Source organism: Corvus cornix, chromosome 3, assembly GCF_000738735.6.
Source record: "Corvus cornix cornix isolate S_Up_H32 chromosome 3, ASM73873v5, whole genome shotgun sequence".
Taxonomy (NCBI): Eukaryota; Metazoa; Chordata; class Aves; order Passeriformes; family Corvidae; genus Corvus; species Corvus cornix.
Window position 1 is genome coordinate 61,420,118 of NC_047056.1, and position 23,369 is coordinate 61,443,486.

General features: G+C 41.1%; 1 protein-coding gene across 1 annotated transcript in view; it reads right to left on the reverse strand.

Moving 5' to 3' along the window:
- Positions 1–21,185: 21,185 nt before the first annotated feature.
- RSPO3 (R-spondin 3) overlaps positions 21,186–23,369 on the reverse strand; it is a 61,943-nt gene continuing 59,759 nt past the window's right edge. The window contains exon 6 of the mRNA XM_039569923.1: positions 21,186–22,241. Within this exon, the coding sequence (XP_039425857.1) occupies positions 22,048–22,241 (194 nt within the window). The 3' untranslated portion in view covers positions 21,186–22,047. The remainder of the gene's footprint in view (positions 22,242–23,369) is intronic.

The following is a 23,369-nucleotide window of genomic DNA, read 5'->3' on the forward strand; positions in this document are numbered from 1 at the left end:
ACGGGGTCACAAGTCCTGCCAGCAAACCTGCTCTGGTGTGGGCTCCTCTCTTCACAGATCCACAGATCCTGCCAGGAGCCCGTTCCAGCGCAGGCTTCCCACAGGGGCAGGGCCTCCTATGGGCACCCACCTGCTCTGCCGTGGGTCCTCCAGGGGCTGCAGGTGGATCTCTGCTCGCCCATGGACCTCCATGGGCTGCAGGGGCACAGCTGCCTCACCATGGTCTGCACCAGGGCCTGCAGGGGAATCTCTGCTCTGGTGCATGGAGCACCTCTTCCTCCTTCTTTGCTGACCTTGGTGTCTGCAGAGTTGCTCTCACTTACTCACATTCCACTCTTCAGCTGAAGTTGTTGTTGTGCAGACATTTCCCCCTTCTTAAATCTTTATCCCAGAGGCACTACCACTGTCACTGACAGGCTGAGCCTTGGCCAGCAGTGGGTCCATCTTGGAGCTGTCTGGCATTGGCTATGTCAGACACAGGGCAGCCTTCTGGGAGCTTCTCACTGTAGCCCCCTCCCGAAGCCCCCGCCACTACGAAAACCTTGCAATACAAGCCAAATGTACCAGGAATGAAAGGTCTGGAAGTGGTGGGAGCCTCAGTGTATGTATTCCCTGGAGCTTTCTGACCAGAAAAAGTAGACAGGCATGCTTCCTTGGGATTCATTCTTCAAGTGCCTGGTGGCAGTGCGGGGGGAGATGAATTATCACAGCTCTGTCATGCTTGATAAATGTGAAGGCAGGTTGCAGTTGCCCTTGTTCCCCGCAGTGAGACCAGACAGTGGATTCAGCAGGAGGCACGAACAGTTGTTGGCCTTTCCAGGAGCACATTCTGCAGCTCAGGGAAACTGCAGCTCATTTTTTGCCTGAAAATTTAGGTGGCTTGACAGTCAGGCCTGTGCCTCATGCTAATGGGCATTGCCCGGCCGCGTTTGCGTGGCTGAGGAGGTTTGGCTGCTTTGGTGGTCACCCACAGGCAGAGATGGACCTCGGCAAGACCCAGATGTAACTGCAGGGGGTCAGACTGTCCCAAAGCTGAGCTGCTCCCGTAGATGAGGTGCAGGGAGGAGACCTTTGCCAACTGCTGTTGTCAATTGAGAAGCCTGCTGTATTTATTTTTTAATAAACTAGGATGGGAAACAATATTCCACACATCATTTAGGCTGGAATGGTATTCATTTAGATGGGAAGAGAGGGGCTGTGTGTCCAGGTACTCATTGCACCTAAATGGAAAAATGAATATTTCAACATGACTAAAGTGCAAAATGTCTAGCCAAGGGCTTGTTAGAACTACAGCTACTGTCTGGCTGCTCTTTTTGATTTTTAAACCCCTGGAAATCACAAGCTTCAGAAAACATAAGAGATGAAAGCTCTAAAAATACTAAATTCGAAGTGTAATCAGGAATACTAAAAGAAATGCATTTGGTTAAATCGCTTATTATTTTCTAAAAGTCTAGAAAAGCCAACCCAAAATTAGCACTGGTTTTAATAAATGTGTCATGTTTGCATCCAAAGACAAGCTTTTACATGGTAATCTATGTTCTATTTAGATAATTCTGTGTGAGGCTGAGTCAAAGAATAGAGGTTAGGGTAAAGGAAAGGTCTCTTACTGGCAGTGTGTACTCAGCAACAATAGCCTTAATCCTTTTCTGAACCAGACCTTGATCCTGTGGAAGCTATTGAGGCCAAGTTCCTGTCGGTTTCTGTTAGAATCTGACCTAAAAAAAGAAAGCAGGCTTGTGCTCTTAAGGGATCTAAAGAGTTCAAGCAAAGCTACTCTGACTTCATGCAGCTTTGTAAGAAAGGCAACACCTTGGAAGACTGTACTTAGTAAAAAAGAAGTCTGTGGCGGTGTATGGATAGGCTTGTAAGTTTCACTGCAGCTGCAGATGGACTGAGAAAATGTGCTTGTGAATGAGAGATTTTATTTTACACTCCATGAGTTATGGAGCAAGCATGGCAATCAAAGGAATATCAGACAGTGCCAAAGATAGTAACAAAGAATTAAATGCATTGCACCTTACTAGACTAAGGGAATAAGGATCATGTAGGTATCTAGTTGAATGGATTGCAATAAGGGGACCAGTTCTAATAATATACCTTCTGAAATGTTCCCTACATGGTTATCAATCCTTATTACCAGCTCTTATTTCAGTCAGAACGGATATTGTTTAAACATCTTTTTTTGTGTTTCTGTTTTTGGCATGGACACAACCTATCCATTCCACTGATGGCTTTCTTTAGGGCTGTTACTTTGTACCTGTCTGTTATAACTGAAGCCACCTCAATTGTTTCTTTTCTACATCTATTTGCTTTACATTTCTGTTGTCTGCTATGTTTCTCCTTGTGTATTTTTATTGTTGTCTACAGTGTCATCACTGTGAAATTTGTCTTTTGATCACAACCAAATTATTAATTAATATAGTGGTTTGAAAAGTAAAGATTTGTCAGACTAAGTCTTAAAAGACACCACTTCCTCTGCTAAGAGTCTATAGTCCCACCATTAATATTTTGCTGATGCTGTGATGGTGGAGAACTATTAATCCATATGTCAGTGTTTCTATTTATAAAGCATTTTTTTCTGCTTCTTCAAATCTGTGGATACTATGCAAACCTTTGCAGATGTGCCAATGTCTTATATTCATCAAGAGCTCAATCCCTGCTGCACTTGGTGCAGCTGAGGTGAGAGGGGAGAAAAGCAGTTTCCTTCTGCTGTGGTTTTGAGTCAGTTTATATTGAAGCAATTTGAGAAGTTGGTGTGGAGAACCTCAGAGCTGCTGCAAGGTAAACTATCAGCAAAGGAGTGGATGATGTGTGGTATCATGCCCATTCCACATGTAAAGACCAGAGATGGTGTAAAGTTGGCAGTGCACTGCACTTGTCTCTTCCATGCAGGGAGCCAGAGAGGGGCTGAGAATTGAGTTACAATGTGTAAATGTACTAAAGACAAATCTTGATTTTGCTTGAGTGGCACATTCTTTTCATGAATCCCCTGTTGCTTATCAAGCCCTGAATTCCTTTTCCTCTAAGCTGTCCTAAAGCAGGAGATCCCCATGTTGCAGTGCCATTTTCATTGAAGTAATAAATGTCTTACAGTCATCAAAGACTAAGATACACAAATTTTCCAGGATTATTTTTTACAAATGATATTTATAGTTTTTTACAGTCCAAGATACAAGCTTATCCCTTGTGCTGAAGGTGTTTTAAGATGGTGTCAGTGAGACAAAATGACATTCGCTTGAACTCTCTTGAAGTGCAATTGCAGTTGTGCCAATGGTGTATGAAATGTAAGTTGATTGATGGAAGTCTGAAGCCCCTTTGGGTTTGCAAGTGTTTCTTCATTTTGACCATCTAGAAACTGCTGAAGTTTATGTCTGTTTCAGCAATCTGCATTTGCAGTTCTGCTGCACTGTAGCTAAACTGATTTCCAGTCTCTATTTGTAGATTCAGAACAAAGTGTCATTTAAAGGCCAAATTGGTGTATGGAAATGCAACTACTGTACCTCATGGAATATCTGTATTTTGCTTACATAATCTAGATATGTAGTAACTTCTGCCAAAAAATGCTGTTATTTAACAGCTTTGGAAGGATTGTGTTGGTTAGTCATGAGAACAATCCCATTTTGCTTTAAAAACAGGAAGCTGAATGCTGCTGAGGAGGAGGAGTGGGAGAAGAGGAGCTCAGGGAGAGTTCTTTTTCTCAGTTCTCTCAATCTGTTACTTTTGCTGTATCTGTACCCATTCTGTCTGTGAGCTCCCGAGGAGAGATCCTGATTCTTTTGTTTTCATTTAGTGGCATTAAAAAATTCCACACAGCATACAAAACAAATTTATTTTATTGGCCCAGTTGGCAGGCAAGGTAACATTTTCTTCTGCCAATAAGTAAACATTGACTTTTTCCATTATCCCAGCTGTCAAAATCATATCACAGTATATGTTGCTGTGGATTTGAAGTCATCCATATGGTGATGCAGACAAGCAGAAAAATCCCACCACAAAACAGCTATTGCATTACAATACAGTATGTTTAAATCTTTTAGTTTTCCAGGCAGAGAGTTTGCAGGATTAAAGCCTTCTTTTCCCCAAAGCAAATCTTGTGCCTTAGTCTCATCATCACTAGAATCTCTTTCTATTTGACATCTTCCCCATCAACCAGGGGTGCAACTAACCTCATTAAAAAAAATATTTTGGGATCTTCAAAATCATGATGATTACAAAAATTACAAGGTTAGATTTTGGGTTTCTTTTAAATTTGGCCCCAAGCTTTCCATCTGTAGGACTTAACAGTAACTTACAACTACACATAAAATGTTGGTCTCTAGCTATAAGGCAGGCTTTACTTTAACTTCATAGAAGCTGAAATTCTTTTGTAATCATACATCTTCAGAAATGAAATCTTGAAAACTAGCTAGAGTCACAAGATTCTTGATATACGGAAAGGCTGTTAATCACAGGGAGGAGGTAGTGCACTCATACTATATTTATTTTTAGTGAAAGAAAAGCAAACTATAAAAAAATATGTTGTCATCTTCATCTTTCATTTTAAAAAATAGTTAATGAGAAATTGCAATTTCCTTTTGTATCACTAGATGGTATCTGGTAACTGTGGGGAAGCTGAGTTCTTATAAAAAATATTTGATAGACTATAGGTCCTGCTGTCTCTCCTGATCCAGCTGTTGCACTGACCAGACTCCTGGCTTACAGTAGGAATGCCTGCAAAGTTGTTCCTGACACCTAAAACTGCTACTTGTTGTACCAAACCCCTGGTCCTATTGCAGGCAGTGGCAAAACTTACTGAGTGGTTCTGTGCTCATGTTTTCTGGGAAACTGCACAGTACGTAGGCCTCGAACTCAGGATTACATTTTCGAAATGGGGAACTCTGTATTAAAATGCTTGAAAACGCCCAGACTTTATTGGAAAGTTAGCAAAGTCTTCAAACAGCGTGGATCAGACCCTCTGAGCTACCTGCTGGTGAATGCTCAGTAGGTGTAAAAGTTCTTATGGAGACAGAACCAATGGAAGTTTAGGTTTGTAATTCCAGTTATAACAATATGAACTACCATGTAGTTTCCATGCAAGGACGTACTTTTCCACTAGAGGGCATCTTTTTATTTTGTCAGGTAGTAGTTTTGAATGCTACATTGACATAATCAAAACAGCACCTCCTATAGCAACTATATATATATTTTAAAATATGCTAGTATAAGATGCTTGCTATTATTTTATAAAAGAACTGACAACATTTTATGCTGTTTCATTTGGATTAACAGTTCAGCAACTCAAATGGAGCTATTTCCATGTAGTTGCTATAGTAGTCCATGACACTGTAGTTTGCAAATTATAAGTTTATAAAAACTTCCTTGGATGACTATGTCCCCTAGGCTTTACTTGTGTGAAAAGGGTGTCATAAGCAAAATTTATAGACACGATTCCATGGTTTAATCTTATTTCTCCTGTTCCATGGGACCTCAAAATTTCTTAGTGCTTTTTGGAAAAAAAAAGTGTCCAGTTTTCAGGGGCTACTTTGCTGTTTGTTGGTTTGTGCTTTTTGCATTCCCTTTGTCTCTCATATGCTTAGACTCTGTGGCTTTCTGGGTGAGAGACCCATTATGATGGGCTGTATCATCTGAAGCTTCCATAACCGTTTCTCACGGTGTCACCAGTTTCCACAGCAGCAGGAAATGTTGTGGAGAAGGGACTCAGAGTGCAGGGCCCTGTTCTGTACAGCCTGACCCTGCTGGGCCTTTGCTCTCCTTGGTTTTCTCCCTAGTGTGTGGCAGGTTCCTCAGGAGGGAAGGGAGTGAGGAACAGAGCCTTGCTGTGTGGTGGGTAATCCCCCAGCACTGCACCAAGGCAGCAAATGAGGAGAGAGTCTCTTTCTATAGCTTCACCAGACTTTTCTGCATAAAGAAGAAAAAGAAGATGGAGTTGTTATGGTAAAATCTTAGAAGGAAATTAATTTCAACCTGTGCTTAAATAATTATTCTAATTGCAGTTTCGATGACTGTCACCTCTAAGAGCCACACAGAGTGAGACAGTTAATCCAAAATTGATGTTGCAGATGGAAGAAACACTATCACTTGCTTTTGCATCTGTCTAATAAAGTGTTCTGAGACAGTATGACAGCATAGCACAGAAATATCTTCGTGGCATGAAACTTTGAGCTGACAGCAGTTCATTGAGGTTTGATGCATGCATTAGTCAGTAATGCTGTACTGCCTGTTATATCTTAGAGTTTAATTAACAAATTGAGCATCCATAAGCTGATAAAGGGACATTCAGCATAGCTTGCAAAATAAATAATACAGTCAAAATTAAATAATTGTGATTACCCACATAGCCCCCAGCCAGTACTTACTCACAACCTTACATTTTGCAAGTAGTTTCATTAGATCCATCAGGATAGACTGTCCAAGTGAATATCTGTGTGTGTTTAACTGCCTGCTACCTGCAACCTGCTTGGGTTGGCCCAGGGAACATGCGGAAAGTTTTATGCCTTCTCCTATAAAAGGGGGTGGTTTGAAAACATCACAGTGCAATTAACCCCTCTGTACATCTTCTCTGAGGGGCTGAGAGTGACAAATTTACATCCTGGTTTAATTTGCTGCCAGACTGGTTTAGGAATGGCATGAGCAGGCTGCCCTGATAGCACCATTTATCAAGAAGAGGTGCTCCAAGAGAAGATAAATGACTTGTAATCTCAAAAGAGAAGGGGTGCATTTTCTGCAGCCTTGAGTGCAATGCCCTTTCCTTCTGTATGCTTAATCCCTTGACTTCAGCTGTTTCCTGCTCATTCGGTTAGCTCTAATCCTCCTAGTTGCTCTGATTGAGTTCATATCAGTTCTGTGGGTTTCATAGGATGACAGAAATTAGCTGCAGCAATACTATATTCCCTCTCTGGACCCAAATGAAGAGAGCAGGCAAAGGAAAATGGAAGGCAGGAAAGGAAAGTTCCCAAAAGGATCACAGTACCTTTGGGATTGCAAATTTGCCAGATCAGTGGTCATTTTAACTAGCTGTGAAATGAACTATAATACTGACCTGTTTCACAGGGATCTTATCAGGATTCATTAGATACAGTCCTTTGAAGATGGAAACTACAAAGTGGTAGTATTCTGCTGACGCCATAATCCTCTCCAGGTTCCTAAGTGCCAGTAGAGAATGCTCTGGGGAAAGCAGTTGTATTCAAACTGCAGTTACTTACCATTTATTGTGCATACAATAAATTATTTTATCTATTATGTATGCTTGAGTTTATATCTGCGTGGATTTTCTTCATCGCATTTTTTTCTTCTCTTTAGTTTGGTTATAGGATCTCAAGATTAAATTAATTTCTTTAGTTCATCGTGAGGCTACCCTGGGGATGACTCACCTGAGCCTTTGTGTGCACCAGTGCATAATTACTGGTCTCACTGGAATTTAAAAGTGCTATTCCAGGGCTTCTTGTTGTGTGAATTAGGTCTCTTGGTACATCTGTAATGTTAGCTTGGAGTTTGTGGTTTAGGTCTGGTTTATAATCCTGAAAAGCTTCTGATGTATTAATGCATCATTAATTTTCAAGAGTGTGTATTCTGTTAAAGGGTTAAGGTAAATAGATCAGGCATTTTGTTATTTCATTTGAAGTCTTCACATGAGCTGCATTTCTAGAAGTGTTCTAATTATGTGGAGCATTGAAAGCTGGGGGGAAAAGCGATGGAGTAAGATGTTCTTGCTTCTTGGCTTCCAGCAGTGCTGATAAAAGCCCATGAGGGGTTCATATTGGAAACAGATGAGGAGTCTCAGTTCACCACTCTTCCTGGTTTTGGGTAGGATGTCACTTTGGGCTTAATTCTGGCAGTTTTTCTTGCTGGGTAGAACTTATGTCTAGAATTAGTTTCACTGATTTCATTTAAGTCATTCAATTGTATGATGATCACTTCTTTCACTGCTGTCTTCTCTCCAGGGAATTAGTGTTAGGCTTTTTAAAATTCAGGTAAAGGAAATGGCTACACTACTTCCAGTAACTTTGAAACAAGCTCTGAAAAATCTCCCTTTTTTATGTCTCCATTTTGTGGTACCACTGAGCACCACTGCCTTTAGCTGTGTATTGCCTAATGCCACAGGGGCACGCTCACAGCCAGCAGAGCTCAGTGCCATTCCATGGAGTTTAGCAGACTTTCAGCTGTCACATCAGCAATAAGTAATGTGTAGCCTTTCAAGTACACAAATATGTGATCAGCAAGATGAGTAGGTTGTATCTGCCAATCGTATAAACTCCTGGATTTGGATGAGGACTGAATTTATGGCATCTATTTACCTGGGGCCTCAAGGCTGCCCCCATTACTCATTTTGAGCAGGATGCTGGAACTATGTTATTCCACTGATCCTGGATTAAATTCACTGCTGTTGTAAGAGCATATAACTAACTCCTTGAGTTCCAAGGAAGTGACACTTGGTTATATCATCCACAGACTCATTTGTATGATTTCTTCCAAGATTCCAGCACAACTGGATAGTGAAACAAAGTCGAAGCAGAATGTAATGGCTTAAAGAGTGAGCAGTAAGGCTAGAAAAGGTGACCAGATATATATGAATGAATGAATGAATGAATGAACTTAATTCTGATTCATATTAAAGACTCTTCAAGGCTATAGATTTCAAAGATGAGGCAGTATATGTTTGTGCACTTGGTTTGAGAGGAGATGATGAATCAATCTGTACTTCCATTTGCATTTCCATGGTGTGAAAGGTATCTATGGCTTTTTAGTGAATGTGTGCAGTTGTATACATCCTCACATATACAGTTGAGGATACATCGTGCTTCATGTTGTGTGGCAAATTTCTGTGATGCTCAGTCCCAGCAAAGTAGATATTCTGTGTAGGTTCAGGTAAATTAGTGCTGGTGGTTTTGGTTCAGCTTGACGTGACATCAACTAATTTTGTTGATGGAGCAATTATTTGCACCATCTAGCTTACTACACCTCATTACTCCCACCTCAGTTTCTAGTTTGCTGTAAAATGGCAGCAGGACTGATAAATTGCAGAACTCTGCAGGAGAAGTAGAAAGCTCTGCAACATTTGCAGAGGAATATTTGGGACTCAAGGTATATGGACAGGTGTGGTGGACAGTTAGGGATTGCTGGGTAAGTGCAGAAGCTGGATGTTTCTGCTGAAAAGGCTAGCAGTGGCAGGATATTCATTCTATAGTTCTAGTCTCTGATATTATCAGGCTTTATTCTTCAGTGAGGTGCATAATATCTATCATCATTCCTCTTCGATTAGCTGAAGAGATGCTGAGTCTTCTTTTGGAGCCCAGATTCTATGGCACTGTTTTTTCGTTACCTCCAACAATGGGATAGAAAGCTCTTGTAACTAAGACTGGGAGAAAACCTGCAGCTTTACACAGAATAAGAACTTATAAAGGAACGTTCTTTGACTAATCACCCAGCTAAAATGCAGTAGCAGTCAAGATCTCTCAGGAAAAAAAGAAAGCCCATATTGGAGAGGTGCCTGGGGTGATAGTAGACTGAAAAGGGCAAAGAAGGGAGGACTCGTATTTTAAACTCATTGAAGATTGTTAACTTTGTTTAGAGTATACAAATGGTCCAGTTATGACAGCTTAAGAGCTGATGCTCTTAGTTGAGTGCCCGTAACTGTCTTTGTATAAACTTTTAAACCAAAAGGAACAGGTCAAAGCTAGGTCACACTGAGACATTCGATATGAGTATTAAATACACTTCAGCCTCTCTATTTAAGTGTCTATAGATATACCACCCATTTAAATTTGTGAAAATGTAGGTAGGCTTCAGGTGTCTATGTACATGTGTCTTGGGCCTCTTGAGATGCTGTAGGGTTTCTGAGACACCCACTGGGAGCTGGTACATCTAACACAGAGCCTTTGGGATACCCATGTCTGCAGTGGTAACTGAACTCCAGGCAGGCTGTCCCAGGGCATCTTGGACAGCAATCCACGAGATGTTCAGGAAGCTGCACTGAGCTCCTGGGCAGTACAGTCAGAAGAGCTGCTGGATCAGCTCTGTTTGTCCCAAAGTGATTCAGAAGGCAGGTGGCAACCATGCACTGTTTTGGACACAAGCCTTACTGGAGACATGCCCTTTTTGATGTTCTGTTTGGAAGTCAGCAAGGCTTGATAGGAAACGTAAAATGGCCCTGGGCACCTACCTTTGGACAACTGCATTACCCTCCAGCCTCCACTGCTGTATTCATCCATTTTACTGTTGACAAAAACAGGATATTAGACACCTAATCTGTGCACACACCTCCACCTAAACAGTAAAACTTGGGCATGGTTATCTCAGTTTAAACTTGGTCCTTTGCCTCAGCCCTGGAACAGAGAGGTCATGCACAGAGGCTGATTTAGCCAATGAGTTATGCTCCAGCAGGTCACTGACTCCTGCACTTGAAGCTGCTCTTTCTTGCTGGGGATTGCTCTTGCCTGTGCCCAAGCATCCATGTGTTGGTAGAAGCCAAAGGTTTTAAGGGCAGCTGTGAGCAAAAGAGAGGCTGTTGCACTGGTCAAGGCTGCAAAGGCTTTTGTGTCCTGATGGCAGATGCTGAAGAATTGAATCCCATGAGCTTGCACTTGGTTACTTTTTAAAATATGAGATATACATAGAAATTCCCACTGTGTGATGGCAGCAAAGAGACAACATACTCAAGGGGCACCAAAGTTTTCATCTTTCCACTGTCCATCTGTGAGTAATAAGGTGGAGTAATGCCATAATAGAATAATTACCACAATATTCTTTAACAATGGGAGTCTCACTGATAGCTGAGCATATTTAAATTAGGGTATGTCATTTCTCATGATGCAGTGAAAGACAATACTGTTGTCTGCCAGTATCCATAACTTTACAGGTAATTGCAGCTATATATGAGCCATGCTCTTGTTTGATTAGATTGTTTACCCAATAATTGAAGGCTTTTTGTAGTATAATTGTAATTGTAGTATACTGTGTTATTTCTGAACAATGGAAAAGTAAAGGCTAAAGGGTATCCAGTGGAACAAACTACCTCCTGCATGCAAATAAATTGTCCAGTTGCTGTTATAAAAAAGAAGCATTGTGTTCTGCCAGACTTGCAACAAAGAATCATTATGTCTGGCCTGTGTGTTGAAGAACAATGATCTCTATTTCCAAAATTAAAACCATAATTAACCTATTATTATGAGTCCACAACACAAGAATGAAGAAAATGATAGTGTTAGGCCCCTCTGAGTCTCAGATCCCCAATTAGCAACCCCTGAATCAGTGGTTCAGATTTTTCCTGTATGAAGATTGCTTCATGCCTGACTCTCTGTCGGTTATGGAGGCATCACCCCATGGTCTGAGTCACCGAAATGCTTCTCTCGTTACCTACCTGCTATGCAGGACATTGCCAAGAAAGGCAAAGTGTCATAGGGATGTACCTCAAAAACCTAGGGAAGCAACTTAGGCTCTGTTAGTTACTAGAAACCAGAAAATTATACAGGAGCCCTCTCACCAGTAAACTGTGGTCACAGAATTTTTTTTTTAGCTAATAAAAATAGTCTGAAATCACTTCTCATGCCCTTCCTCAGGGCTGCATTTCACTTTCCTTTGGATATTGCTGGGAGTCTTGGTCTTGATCCTTGTGTCTTAATATAATTGCGAAAAATAGAGTAAAAAAAGACAAAGGTGGCATTTCAAGATTTCCACCACAAAGCAAACTCTTTAAATTACAACTGAGAACACACTGATGTGTGTGTATGTAAGTATTTGTTCACATCCCTATTACTGTCAGATGTTAAGGCCAAGATCTTCATAAGTCTTATGTTTCATATGTATTATTAATGCATCATTGAATTTAAAATGAAGACATTGTTCAGGTCATCTGGACACAGTGATAAATAATAAAAGTCAGCAAAAGTCTCTGGGTAGATCTTCAGTATCGCCTAAGCTTCTGTAGAGAATGAGTGAGAACACTGCAGCTAAAGAATTTGCTACGTTATTTAAACTGGCTGACAGTGCAAAAGCAACTTCAAATTTTGAAATACAAAACTGCAGTGAGTCAGAAAATAAAGAGAACAATTTTAATGTGACTCACCCACTTACATCCTATCTCCAGGTTTAAGGCTGTAACTGACTGTGCAGTCTGGAATACCGTGCGTGGGTAGGGTCAAAACAAAAGCCAGATGACTAGGTATTTTCTTTTTGTAATGAAAACTTTGAGGAAAAAAAACATCATCCAGAGCAAGAAATAAAGAAGTTCCAGGTAAAATACGGTTTACTGACATAATATTATGACCAAAATTCCTATCCCATCAGTTGTTCATGTAGCTTCATTCTTCCTCTACACTTCTGTTTTTCTGCCTCCTGTAGTGCCTTTGAAGGGACTCCTTTAACCACTGCCTTCCTCAAATGGCTCCTTCCCTGTGCTCAGATCAGTTCAGCAGCCACATCACTTTCTGCCCTGCACACCCGTGTTTTGCTGGTGAGCAGATGTAACACTGCTCAGCCATTGAGGCTGGTGTCAAAGAGATCTCAAAACAGGTTTTCTTTCAGTAGATGTTCCTTTGCTTTCTGGCCATGTGATCCTAGTTGCCTTAGTGTGCATGGTCTAAATTGGATCAGTCACACAGTAAGAACTCTGCTCTGCTCTGATGTCTGCTCCAAATTGGGACACTCAGCTGTGAGCCCAGCTGTCTACCAGTCCAGTGAAATGTCACTGTCCTGGATCCTGGTATTTGGAGTACAGAACTCTCCCTGTTGCTTTGCATGTGTTTGTTTTACTTCCAGGTCACAGCAGATGCATGAAGTAAATCACTTGCTTGGGTAGACATAGATATTGATGCACACACCTGGAGATTCAGTCCAAGAATTCACTTTTTAGTTCTGACTACATTAGATAGCTCTTTCCTCTGCTTTCTGAGGATCCCTGTATGGGATCCTTGTTTTCAGGATACACTTGGAGTGGGAGGATTATTTCAATATTGGAAGTCTACGCATGCTGACTGGCAGCTTGGGATCTGTCTGTTGAATGCCTGCTTTGTACACACTTAAATTTCCCCTCCTCCCCCCCAAATTAGGGTGAAACTGGCTGTCAAGGTGGAAATTTGCTAGGACAGCTCACTACCAGTTTTCCAGCATGATAGCACAAGTTTTGTTCCTTTTAGAAAGATGATAACGTTTATGTTTTGCATTTTTTTTCCAAATTAGGAGGCTCCACTGTTTCTTTGGATCACTGGGAAACAAGGGGAGTAAATTTTATTTGGAAAAGAGTAGGAAAGGTGTTATTCTTTTCTAAATGAATGAATGAGGGAGCTAGGAATGCAAACATGCACATCCTGAGAAAGGGTAAAATAAGAAACTGGCTACAGATGGGATGGAAGGGATATGTTAGTTTTAGTGCTGGGGCTTCTGTGTTTTGATTTTCTTTTGCTAAATGTCCTGAGTTATATTGTTTGGTATATCCAGAAAAAGGAGAAATTTGTACAGATAAAGAATTATTTGTGTTTCCTTCAGCTGATTCCCATTTGTGGCCATATCCCTTTCATCCTTGACAGTGTTGCTGTATGGCTATTATTTGCTTCATAGGTATGTAGGTGTGGAAACATTTTTCTGCAACTTATTTTTTTAAAGCTTTGATCATTCTCAGTGCTTTTGCCTGAACAGTTTCTAGTTATACCACTTCTTTCTTGAACTGTGGTACCTTAAAGGGACACTGTACTTCAGCTGATCCTTCCGGCAGTACTGAATAGAACAGAAGAATTGTTTTATGTATATTACAGACTGTATTTCTGCATGTGTGTCCCAGTATGACGTTTGCTTTCTTTGTGATATGACACTGTTTACACTGAGCTGTGAATTACCACTGCTGCCTAAGGGGCCTTTTCTTCTTACTCCCTGAATTTGTATGCTTCTGCCTTCATGTGGTGCTCTGCATTTTCCCTTTTGATTTTCATCTTGCTGCTTTACAGAAGCCCACAGGAACCTTCTCAGCCTTTGGCCACAGCCTTCTCAGAGATTTGTTCTTATGCTTAGCTGAGGAAAGAGATGGTGGGAGCTTCAGACCAGCTTCAGCAGAGCTTGTGCAAGGGAACACGTGTTTGTACCAATGGCTTTATACAGAATTTTGAGTTCCTGTTACTGCTTGCAGAAAAAATCATGTGCAAAGACACCTTGACTATAGATCTGTGACACTGTAGTAAAAAATCAAGGTAAAAGCTGTTTAAGACAATACACAGTGCTGTCAATGCGTTCTTTAAGTAATCCTCTGAAAGCTTTGCATTGCCTTTTGCCTTATAGCAAACACAGAATGTCCACTTTTCAAATTAATATAGAAATTCCTTATGATACTGTCAACTGTTCTTCAAAACATGGCAGTTACTGCTCTCCCACAGGGGGAGATGGCTAAAGGATGAGGAGGATGATTCTGCAGCTCTCCCTTGTAGCAATAAATAATAACAATGCATGGTGCTGCTACTATGATTTTTATGAAGTAATTTTTCAGTAAAACTGGTTACAAAACATGCTAAGTATGATTTATGGGCCTGAAATTATGACTATCCAGCATTCCTGAGTGATGGATTATTTATTCTTGTAGTCAGAAGACAAAGCTTTCTATATTGAAAAATAGCTGATACCTCTTTAATTACAGCCCAGGTACAATGTGCACATTGTGCTTTTTAACCACCCACTGACAGACACTAAAGTGCAGTGGACCTGCATTTCCTAATGTATGAAACTGCTCCTAGGATCCTGCAGGACCCATGAGAAAATTGCAAAGAATTCTTACTTATCCCTGAACAAGTCTGTCTCGGCTGAATAAAACTTCTAAGTCTTTCTAAAAGCTTCATTCTTAAGATCTTATATTGAGATGGCCCCCTAATGGTGCACCAGAATTTCAGCTTAAGGTGCCCAGCTGACTTTCAAATACTTACTTTTAATTATCATTCTTTTCTTTCCCCTGGGATTAATTTTGAAAATGTAAGTCTCTTGGTGTATGTGCTTAAGAAATTGTCTTGTGTTGACATTTCTCTCTTGTATAAAAAAGGAAAACAAACCAAAACAAAAATTTGATATCTCAAGCAAGATTTCTACTGCCATGAGAATACTTGTTTTTCTTTTTCTTTCCCTCCAAGCAGCAAGCACAATATGTCTAGACTTCAGTAAATCATTTGGCACAGCAAATGTAAGGTTGTAGGAAACAGGCTGTGAAAAGAAACCACAGATGAGAGATGCTAATTACATCATTTGATGCACTACTGGAGCTCAGATAATGCCAACAAGGTAAAAGGATTCATAAGGAGTAGAATATGTGCTCTTGCACAAGATTATCTGGGAAGCTATCACCAAAAGGTACTCCAAAGAGGATTTGTCAGGATGGAGAGTAGCAGGTGGCTCAGCCCTCACTATTCATTAACTATAATGTAAACAACTTCATTAACATTCAAGAAGACTGTTCATTTATTACAAATCCCATTAGGAAGTGAGCAGAGTATCTGTAGAGAGGAGAATAATACAGAAATAGCACAATATATTGCAAAGGTGTAGAAATGGGCCAAATCTGTAGCCCACGAGGTCAGGCTCTACCCTTGGGATTCATTTCAAAGATGACTACAAGAGACTTAAATGTGTGAGTGATCTCCCACAGGCTTTCAAGGTGTTTTAAACTATAATTTTGGCTCATCTAATATCCTCCCTCTTTTAGAGGGGTTTGATCCAAAATGCAGTCTCCACCAGTCCTTCCATCCCTGACTCCAGTCACACACACAAGCACATGAAACATCCAAATCACACAATCTTGTTCTCAGCAGAACTGGGTTAGTTATCCTACATGAGGCACTTCTATGCAACAGAAGGCAGGGGCTGGTGGGTAGAAAAGTGTTTTAGGAAGAAGTAAGTAGAATCTGGAAAAAATAGAAGTTAATCACACTCTGTGAATGGTCAAAGTCACTCTTTAATGGAAGCGACACACTAGAAGAGCAGTAATATCTCAGATATTATTACTGAATAGAGTGACAGCAGGACATAAGCATCTGACATGGGAGACATCATCACCAAACATGACAGAATTGTGCTCTTCAGCCACTGTTCAAGAAATGTCCTGGTTTAAAAAGAGACTGATACCTCCTTGCTCATTATTTGGTCTCTGGCTTGCAAAACCAGATGCTTTTTTATCAGCTAGTTTAGGGGTAACAGTGGGAGGAAAGGGTTGATAAAAGGATGGCCATGAATTTATTATTTTGGACATTACTTTTCCAATAACTAGCAGGGATATGCTGTTATCCATCAGTGTCTTGTGGACATAGTTCACCCATTTTTAGTCCCCTCCTGCTGTCTGAAACTGTAAATCCTGTTTCCAGAGAACAGAATTATTAGAGTAGCTATAGGAGAGATTCTGTTGTAATTTACTCACTGAAGGTTTCTTTTATGAACGAAACATCACTGTGAAAAATAACCTCCTTTACCATTTGTAATTGTGCTTTTGCTGTAAGATGTTTTTTCAGTTTCTATCATTGTTCAACTGTGACAGCAGACTAAACCAATACATAATTTCTTTTAAAAAAGGAACACAGCCCTGAGCAGATTATGCTGATTGCCATAAGAAATATTATCCACATTTTCCTTTTTCATGGCAGCTTCCTTTATGAACTGCTAGGTATTTGAACAGTACATGGATGATATAGTAAGGATTGAGCCATTTGCAGTTCCTTAATATCATGCTCTGGGAAAACACCAGAGTTTTACTAGGGCATGGTGTTGGTTGCTGTACTGGCTCCACCTGGATAATCTCTGTGTGAACATATGTAGAACTTTAATAATCTGTTTAGACACAGGTGTACTGGGATAGATTATAAGTGAGTAGAGATTACTTCATGCATCAATTAAATAATAGTGACAGCATGTTTTTCAGCTTTTTGCTTATCTGCAGCCAGCCAGCCCTTTTTGGCATTAATTTGTCTCATCTCTGGTTTCCCTCTATATGCACATCAAGAACTAAATTAATTGAATCCCATTGGTTTAATTCTGGGATCATTTATCCTAGTGCTTTATCCCCTCTATACAAGAAAACGTGGTTGCTGTTACTAGTTTAATTTTGTTCACATCACCCTTTTAAAGGTGGCAGACCAGCTGACAACTTTTTTCTCTCCTGTCCTTGCTATATTGCCTCATATTTTTGTGCTACCTGCAGAATTTGTTCTGCCTCCACAGTAGTGACGACAGAAGAAGTTGTGCTGCCAATTTTATCCAAGAGAGACTGCTTCCCCTACCCTCTTTTTGCCAGGCTGAGGTTCCATGATTACAGGTGAGTCTGCTAGTAAGACTGTTTGATTTCACTTTATTTTATATGGACATTGTTAGTACTCTGAAACGCTGTATAGAACACTATCAACAAGAATTCAGGAAAACACAGAAATGTCTGTGTCAAACCAATCAATGGGTACTCTTGCTTTTTAAATGCAATTAGCATTTCAGATCTGAAAAGGCAGGCCTAAACCCACTAGGAGTATCACAGCTAAGTTAGGAGAGGAAGATGTAAGGGGAAGATGGGTTATTAAAATCGTGAACAAACATGCTGACTTAACTTCTCTTTAAATTATGCCAAATTATTGCAAAATACTAGGAAAAATCTAACCCCCCATTAACAAGAGGCCACATGGGAAAATTATTTGAGGATGTGTAACTACAGAGTGTGCGTGCTTGTAAGAGTGCAAGGTCTTTAATGAGTAAGCTTTGTGCTAAATAGCAGCAGTGAAGTAGCAGATCTGAGCCTGAAAATGTGACCAAGCCCTTGCTGATGGACTTAGGAAAGACTGAAGCTGCAGCTGATGCTTGCAGAATGTCACTTTGAAGAGTAGCTCCCATGATCAGCTGTTATGTCATCCTATGCAGAGGTTTTTGTTTGAATTTGTGCAACTTCATGTGAACCATGCGAACTAAACCCAGTGCTGTCTCTGCAAATAACAATGCATAGCAATTAAGTACAAGTGTCATCGTAAATTCATGCTGCATCAGAAAGTTAAGCCTTCAATGAGTTTCAGAGCCTAAAACCACAGAAACAAAAAATAATTATAGTTACTCATGAGGGCTATAGAGGAATTCTTCTGAATTAATAACAGTATTCATGTGCTGCTGTCCCGTCAGCACATCAACCACAAGTACCCAGAGGCTGTTGGTAGAGACACAAGACCTTCATTGTGGGGGATGACTGGTGATGATGATGGTCCCATTCTTCTGATGGGTTCTTCTGCTGCCACTTTGCTAAAGGGTACAGCAAAACCTGTCACTTATTTAGTGCATTGGTCAGCCTGACAACTCTGCTGTGGTAGCTCAGAATAAAGCTGCTGGGACAAACTCAGTGAAGGCTTCAGCAGTTCAGCACTTAAACTCTTTAACACTGGATTCCCTTATTCAGATCTGCAGTTGAGAGAACAAGCTACAGCTTGGTCAGACAGGTCTGGAGCCTGGGACATAACAGTTGTTTGCATTTTTCTGTCTCTTTGTTACTGATGACAATTCCTTGAACAGCCTTTCAGAAATAGCACTCAATTTGTGTTTTATCTATTGGCCTTAAATAATACTTGGAATTTATTTCAGATATATTCTTTAATAATGAGCACACTATGAATTTGGCTTATAATTCGTGTCCATTCAATTTAGGTCCCATTTTAAGAAAAGCTGTTCATAATCCTCTGGGAATCACTTAAAATTGACTCTTAAGATTTTGAGGTATTTTTTAACTGGGAAACAATTGTCAGGGAAGAAGTTTCACACAGATTTAGTCACAACTACTCCTACTACTTAATCAGATCTTCTCCAGTAAGGTCCTATGAGTTCTGACTAGCTCTCACTAGCATGCAAGATCATTGACTCCTGATTTTATACATTTATTACTGTGTGGGCAAAAGATGCCATTGGAATACACTTGGCCTACAAAGGTCCATATTCTCCTTCAGTTTCTTGGGAGTCCCCATAGACTACCAGCAGGGTAGTCTACATTCTGTGCCAGGACTTCAGAAAATTTTAGTTGCCCAGGTGAGTTGGATGTACTTTTTAGTGCTTCACCATGGCTATAGGCAATATTATCAAGCATTTTTCTGTATGGGAAGAAGCAACATGGGAGACAGCAACTTCCTTGTTCATTTCCAGGAAAGAGGTAACATGTTTTTTCAGGTACCAGTGCCATACATTATTACTGTTGGGCCACATTCTGTTTAGATTTTAATTCCTTGCTGAAAGTGACAGTATTGCAATCCTGCTCTTGGTGAGACAGACTTGTCACTGCCTCTTGTGTAAGCAGGGAATTTGTAATAAATGTTTTTTGGCTGCATAAGAGAGCTCACATTTGTATCCTAAATTATCTTCTCTTCCTTTCTCCCTCTTTCTTTCCCTCAGTCTGTAGCTCTTGAACTACTTGATACTGTTTTTCCAGTCTTCTGTTTATCTTTGCCAGATAAATGGCATTCCTTTGACTCCTCCAAGTATTGTAGTAGAGAATAACTGAGATCAGGGACGTTCTGAGTATAGCATCTAGTTTTGCTTTTTCCTTTTTTTTTAAAATTCCTCTCTGAACACTCTTGTTCATTTTTATAGATTTTGTTTGTGCTTCTATCAAAAGCCATTCTTCCATACCAAACCTCCTTGTCATTTAGCTCCTATATTTAGTCAAGGCAGGGAAAAGACACAGTCCTACTGGTTAGTTTTAAGAGTTGCAGACAAATCTTCCCTGAGTTCAACTATTCATGTCATCCAGCTGCTGACCTAGTTTGCTGCATCCAAGTAGGGATGCTACATGTGGCCAAAACCTATCCTTGGAGAAAGTAAATTGAACACTAAATTCTTCCTGAGCAGCTGAACATCCCTGTCTGCCCACCAGCATTGCAGACAGATGAGTGACTGCAGCTGCAGGAGAGAGTTTCAAGCACTGGGTTCCCCTTTCTGTTGTGATGCCAACACCTCTCAGCCCAGAACTGCTACTTGTACCTCATCTTTTGGTGCCAGCTTCTGAGTCTGACAGCATGAGGATTTCTCCTTTCCTCTCTCTACATCCCTTCAGCATCACCCAGAGCCTCAGTGCTGCACACAGGTTCTGCACCCTCCACTACACTAAGACCAGCTCCTCCTCAGCTGCTGCTGCCAACAAGGTGGGGAGATGTTGGTGGAGGAATTTGACTGCTGCTGCTTGGATCAGTAGTGGGAGACTGAGACCAGACCACTCTGGAGGAGGGTGTAGACAAGTTATGAGATGGAGCTGGGAGCTCACAAATAGTGACCCCTGCTCCAGTCTCCCACTGCTCGGTGGCCCTCACAGGCACTCAGCACACACTGCTTTGCTTGTTCACCCATTCAGACTCCATTGCGTATGAGGAGTGTTACATGTGTATGATGCTCATCTCTGTAAAATTCAGCCTGTTGGTCTTCTCAGCAGAAAAAATAAAATAAATGCATAAAATCAGGGACTGTTTACAGAAAGTTTTAATTAATTCTCATGAAGATTGGAAGCAAACTGTGGGATCCTTAAACATCATGTGGTTAGACTACTGCATCTATAGATATCATTAGAGACAAAGCTCTTACAAAGCAAACTGTAGGAGACCATCCTACGTTGCTGTCTGGATGATTAGGATATTCTTTGGAAAGTCACTGAGGCCTGTCACTCAGGTGTCGTCAGCCTGAGACAGGCTTCAGTGTGTCTTTTTTAAGGTCAAAATCACTGTGAAAAACAGAAATAGTGAACAGGGAGGGGAACTGACTCCTGCCACGTGTTCTAGTCCACGCAGTGGGTAGGCTGCTACCCCCAGGACAGCTGTCATTGGGCAAAACATGGCAACAGAACACATACCATGAGGTGTGTTGGTTCCTCAAAATGTTTCTGTAAAGGGTAGGTCCATTTCTGAGCAGCAAGTCAGTGTGTAGCATAACCCGTGTTTCACTGATGCGCCATTCTAACCTCTAACATACCCAGAACATTACCACTGGATTTGGTTTGTCCTCTGAGCAGTGGAGATTTTCCCCTCTGTTGAGTCAGAGAGAAGAACCAGAATAGGAAGTAAAATTGGACAGAAGTTTGTAATTTCTGTACTTCTATAGATTTATTGTTGTGGATACCCTTTTGCTAGATTCACAGTGTGGGTGTAAGTTGTGTCCTCTTCTGTCTGTGAAGCTATGAAATTATTCCCTTCCCCAGTAGAAAAAGTGACACCATCACTGTGAAAAACACATACTTAGATGATCTATTTTTCTGGTTTTTATTAATTCAATGTTGTCTCCTACAAATACGATTTGTCATTCACCAGAAGATTTGAAATGTAGACTTAAGTTACACAGAGGTATAAAAAGCATAAAACAGCACACACGGTACCACTGTTTAGACCAGAAAACATTGTGTTGTCCACAGATAAGAGCATTATTCAAGCTCAGCCTAGTTGCCTTCTTCCTCAGGGATTCAGTCTTCAAAGTTGCAGATGCTTCTTCTTCTTATCCCTCAGCAGCTGAAGCCCTGCTGGCTTTCTCCTGATGTATCTCGCCCATGTCCGGAGCATGGACTGGGAAAACACAGGGCAACCCCATCCTGCTCCACCAGAGGTTGTAAAACATTGGGCTCCTCCTGGCTCTTCAGAAATGTTTTCCTCCTTCTCTTAATTATGTACAGTATATGAAGGGATACGATTTTCGTCTTTGATTTAGACATATCTCTTGCCTCATACTTAAACAATAACTTGAAAAATATTTTACAAAGAAAAAGAACATTGTTCATCTGAATGTCATTCATTATTATATTGCTATATTTTATACCCTATAATTAATATATACAAAATTTCTTAATTGCCTTTTACAGATGCATGGAAGCATATAATATAACAGTTTTAAAGTATCCCATCTTTAGATTTCTATTTCCTTGGCTCATGTCAATCTCTTTAATAAACTATGGTTGCTTGGAGAATATAGGAAGTATTTGGAATGTTGTTTAAAGTTTAATAATAACTGGTAGCATTGTCCATTTGCGGCCTGAATGGTTGGAACACCTGTCAGGGCGATCTGGTAGAGATAGCAGCATCATAAGACTTAAACAATCAGGGAGGGCCATTAATGTGCAGTGTCAACGGGTGCCAGGTCCTGTTCTTTGTTTGGGGCTTTCCTTTTCTTCGGCTGCGTTTTGTTGTTGTTTTCCCTCTGTTCTCGGTTTTGTCTTCGGGCTGCTCGCCCTTTGCTTTCCTGTCTTGTCTCCTTGCTTTCATCTTTGTTGGACTTTTTTCTTTTCTCCTCCCTATTTTTTTTCCCTGAAAAAAAAAATGATGGAGCATTAGAAGATTTGCTCAGGCTATTGCAATTTCTGAGTCCCTCACTTTGCCATAACCTGTGAAACCAGCCTTGGATTAGTTGGTAATGTGGTTATATGTTTAACTTGGTTAGTCCCTTGCCCCCATTCCCAGTTGGTACACCCTGAACTCCAGCTGCTTCCCCAGTGTTCCCTATATGGTTGTTCTCCTCCCCTTGTTCCAGTCGGTTCTCCATCAATCACCCAGACTCCTCCCATTATTCCCAAAAGTTCGGTGTCCATCAACTAAGCCCTCCCTGATTATCCTTATAATGGTCCTCATCAATCCACTGAGATCCTGCCCCTTCTGATACCTCCCCTCTGGAAATCCCTGAAACCTCAATGCCCCATTGGGGCATGTGATCTCTTTCCCTCCACCCCTTAAGACTATTGATCTGCGTGAATGTCTATCCCTGTCCATATCCCTCCCCCAAAGACCCCTATTGGTCCCCTGTCAGGCCATCCCCGTTGTAATGCCTCCCTTTACAAGTTGTTGAACAGATCTGGTTTGTGCTTGCACTCCTTGGACTCCCTTCGGGCAGTAAACCTGGAGCTGTATCCAAAGGCAAGCCTCCCCGCAAGCTTTTATCCTCTCCCTCATCGGGGCTGCTGACAGCCACACCACCTGGAGCTTCAGCTCCCCTGGGCAGAGCTGAACTCCAGAGGAGCAGCTTATTTAAAGCCTCGAGCCTTCGGCTGCTCCCCACTCCTGCCGCACACCGCGAGTGCCAGTCGGGCTGAAGAGAGCGGTCACTGCGACAGATTAGCACCTCCCATTAGGAGCTGGACACCAGTATCAGTGTCTGGAAACGTCCAATCACCACACCTGCATCCCAGGGCATTCTTGATATAGCAACATGAATCCCATGGCAAAGTGTCTGCTCCAGCACAGGAATGTGGTGGTCTTCAGACTAAAATGTGGTGTCTCAAGTCAAACTTTAGACAATTGTAACAAAATTAAGTATTCAAGTACTTTATTGCTTTAAATAAGGTAAGATGTTGAGGATTTTGCTGCTGCTGCAGACCTCTCCAATAAAGCATCCTGTCCCCTTAAGAACATTAAAACTTTGTGGATTGGCTGTGGAGATGA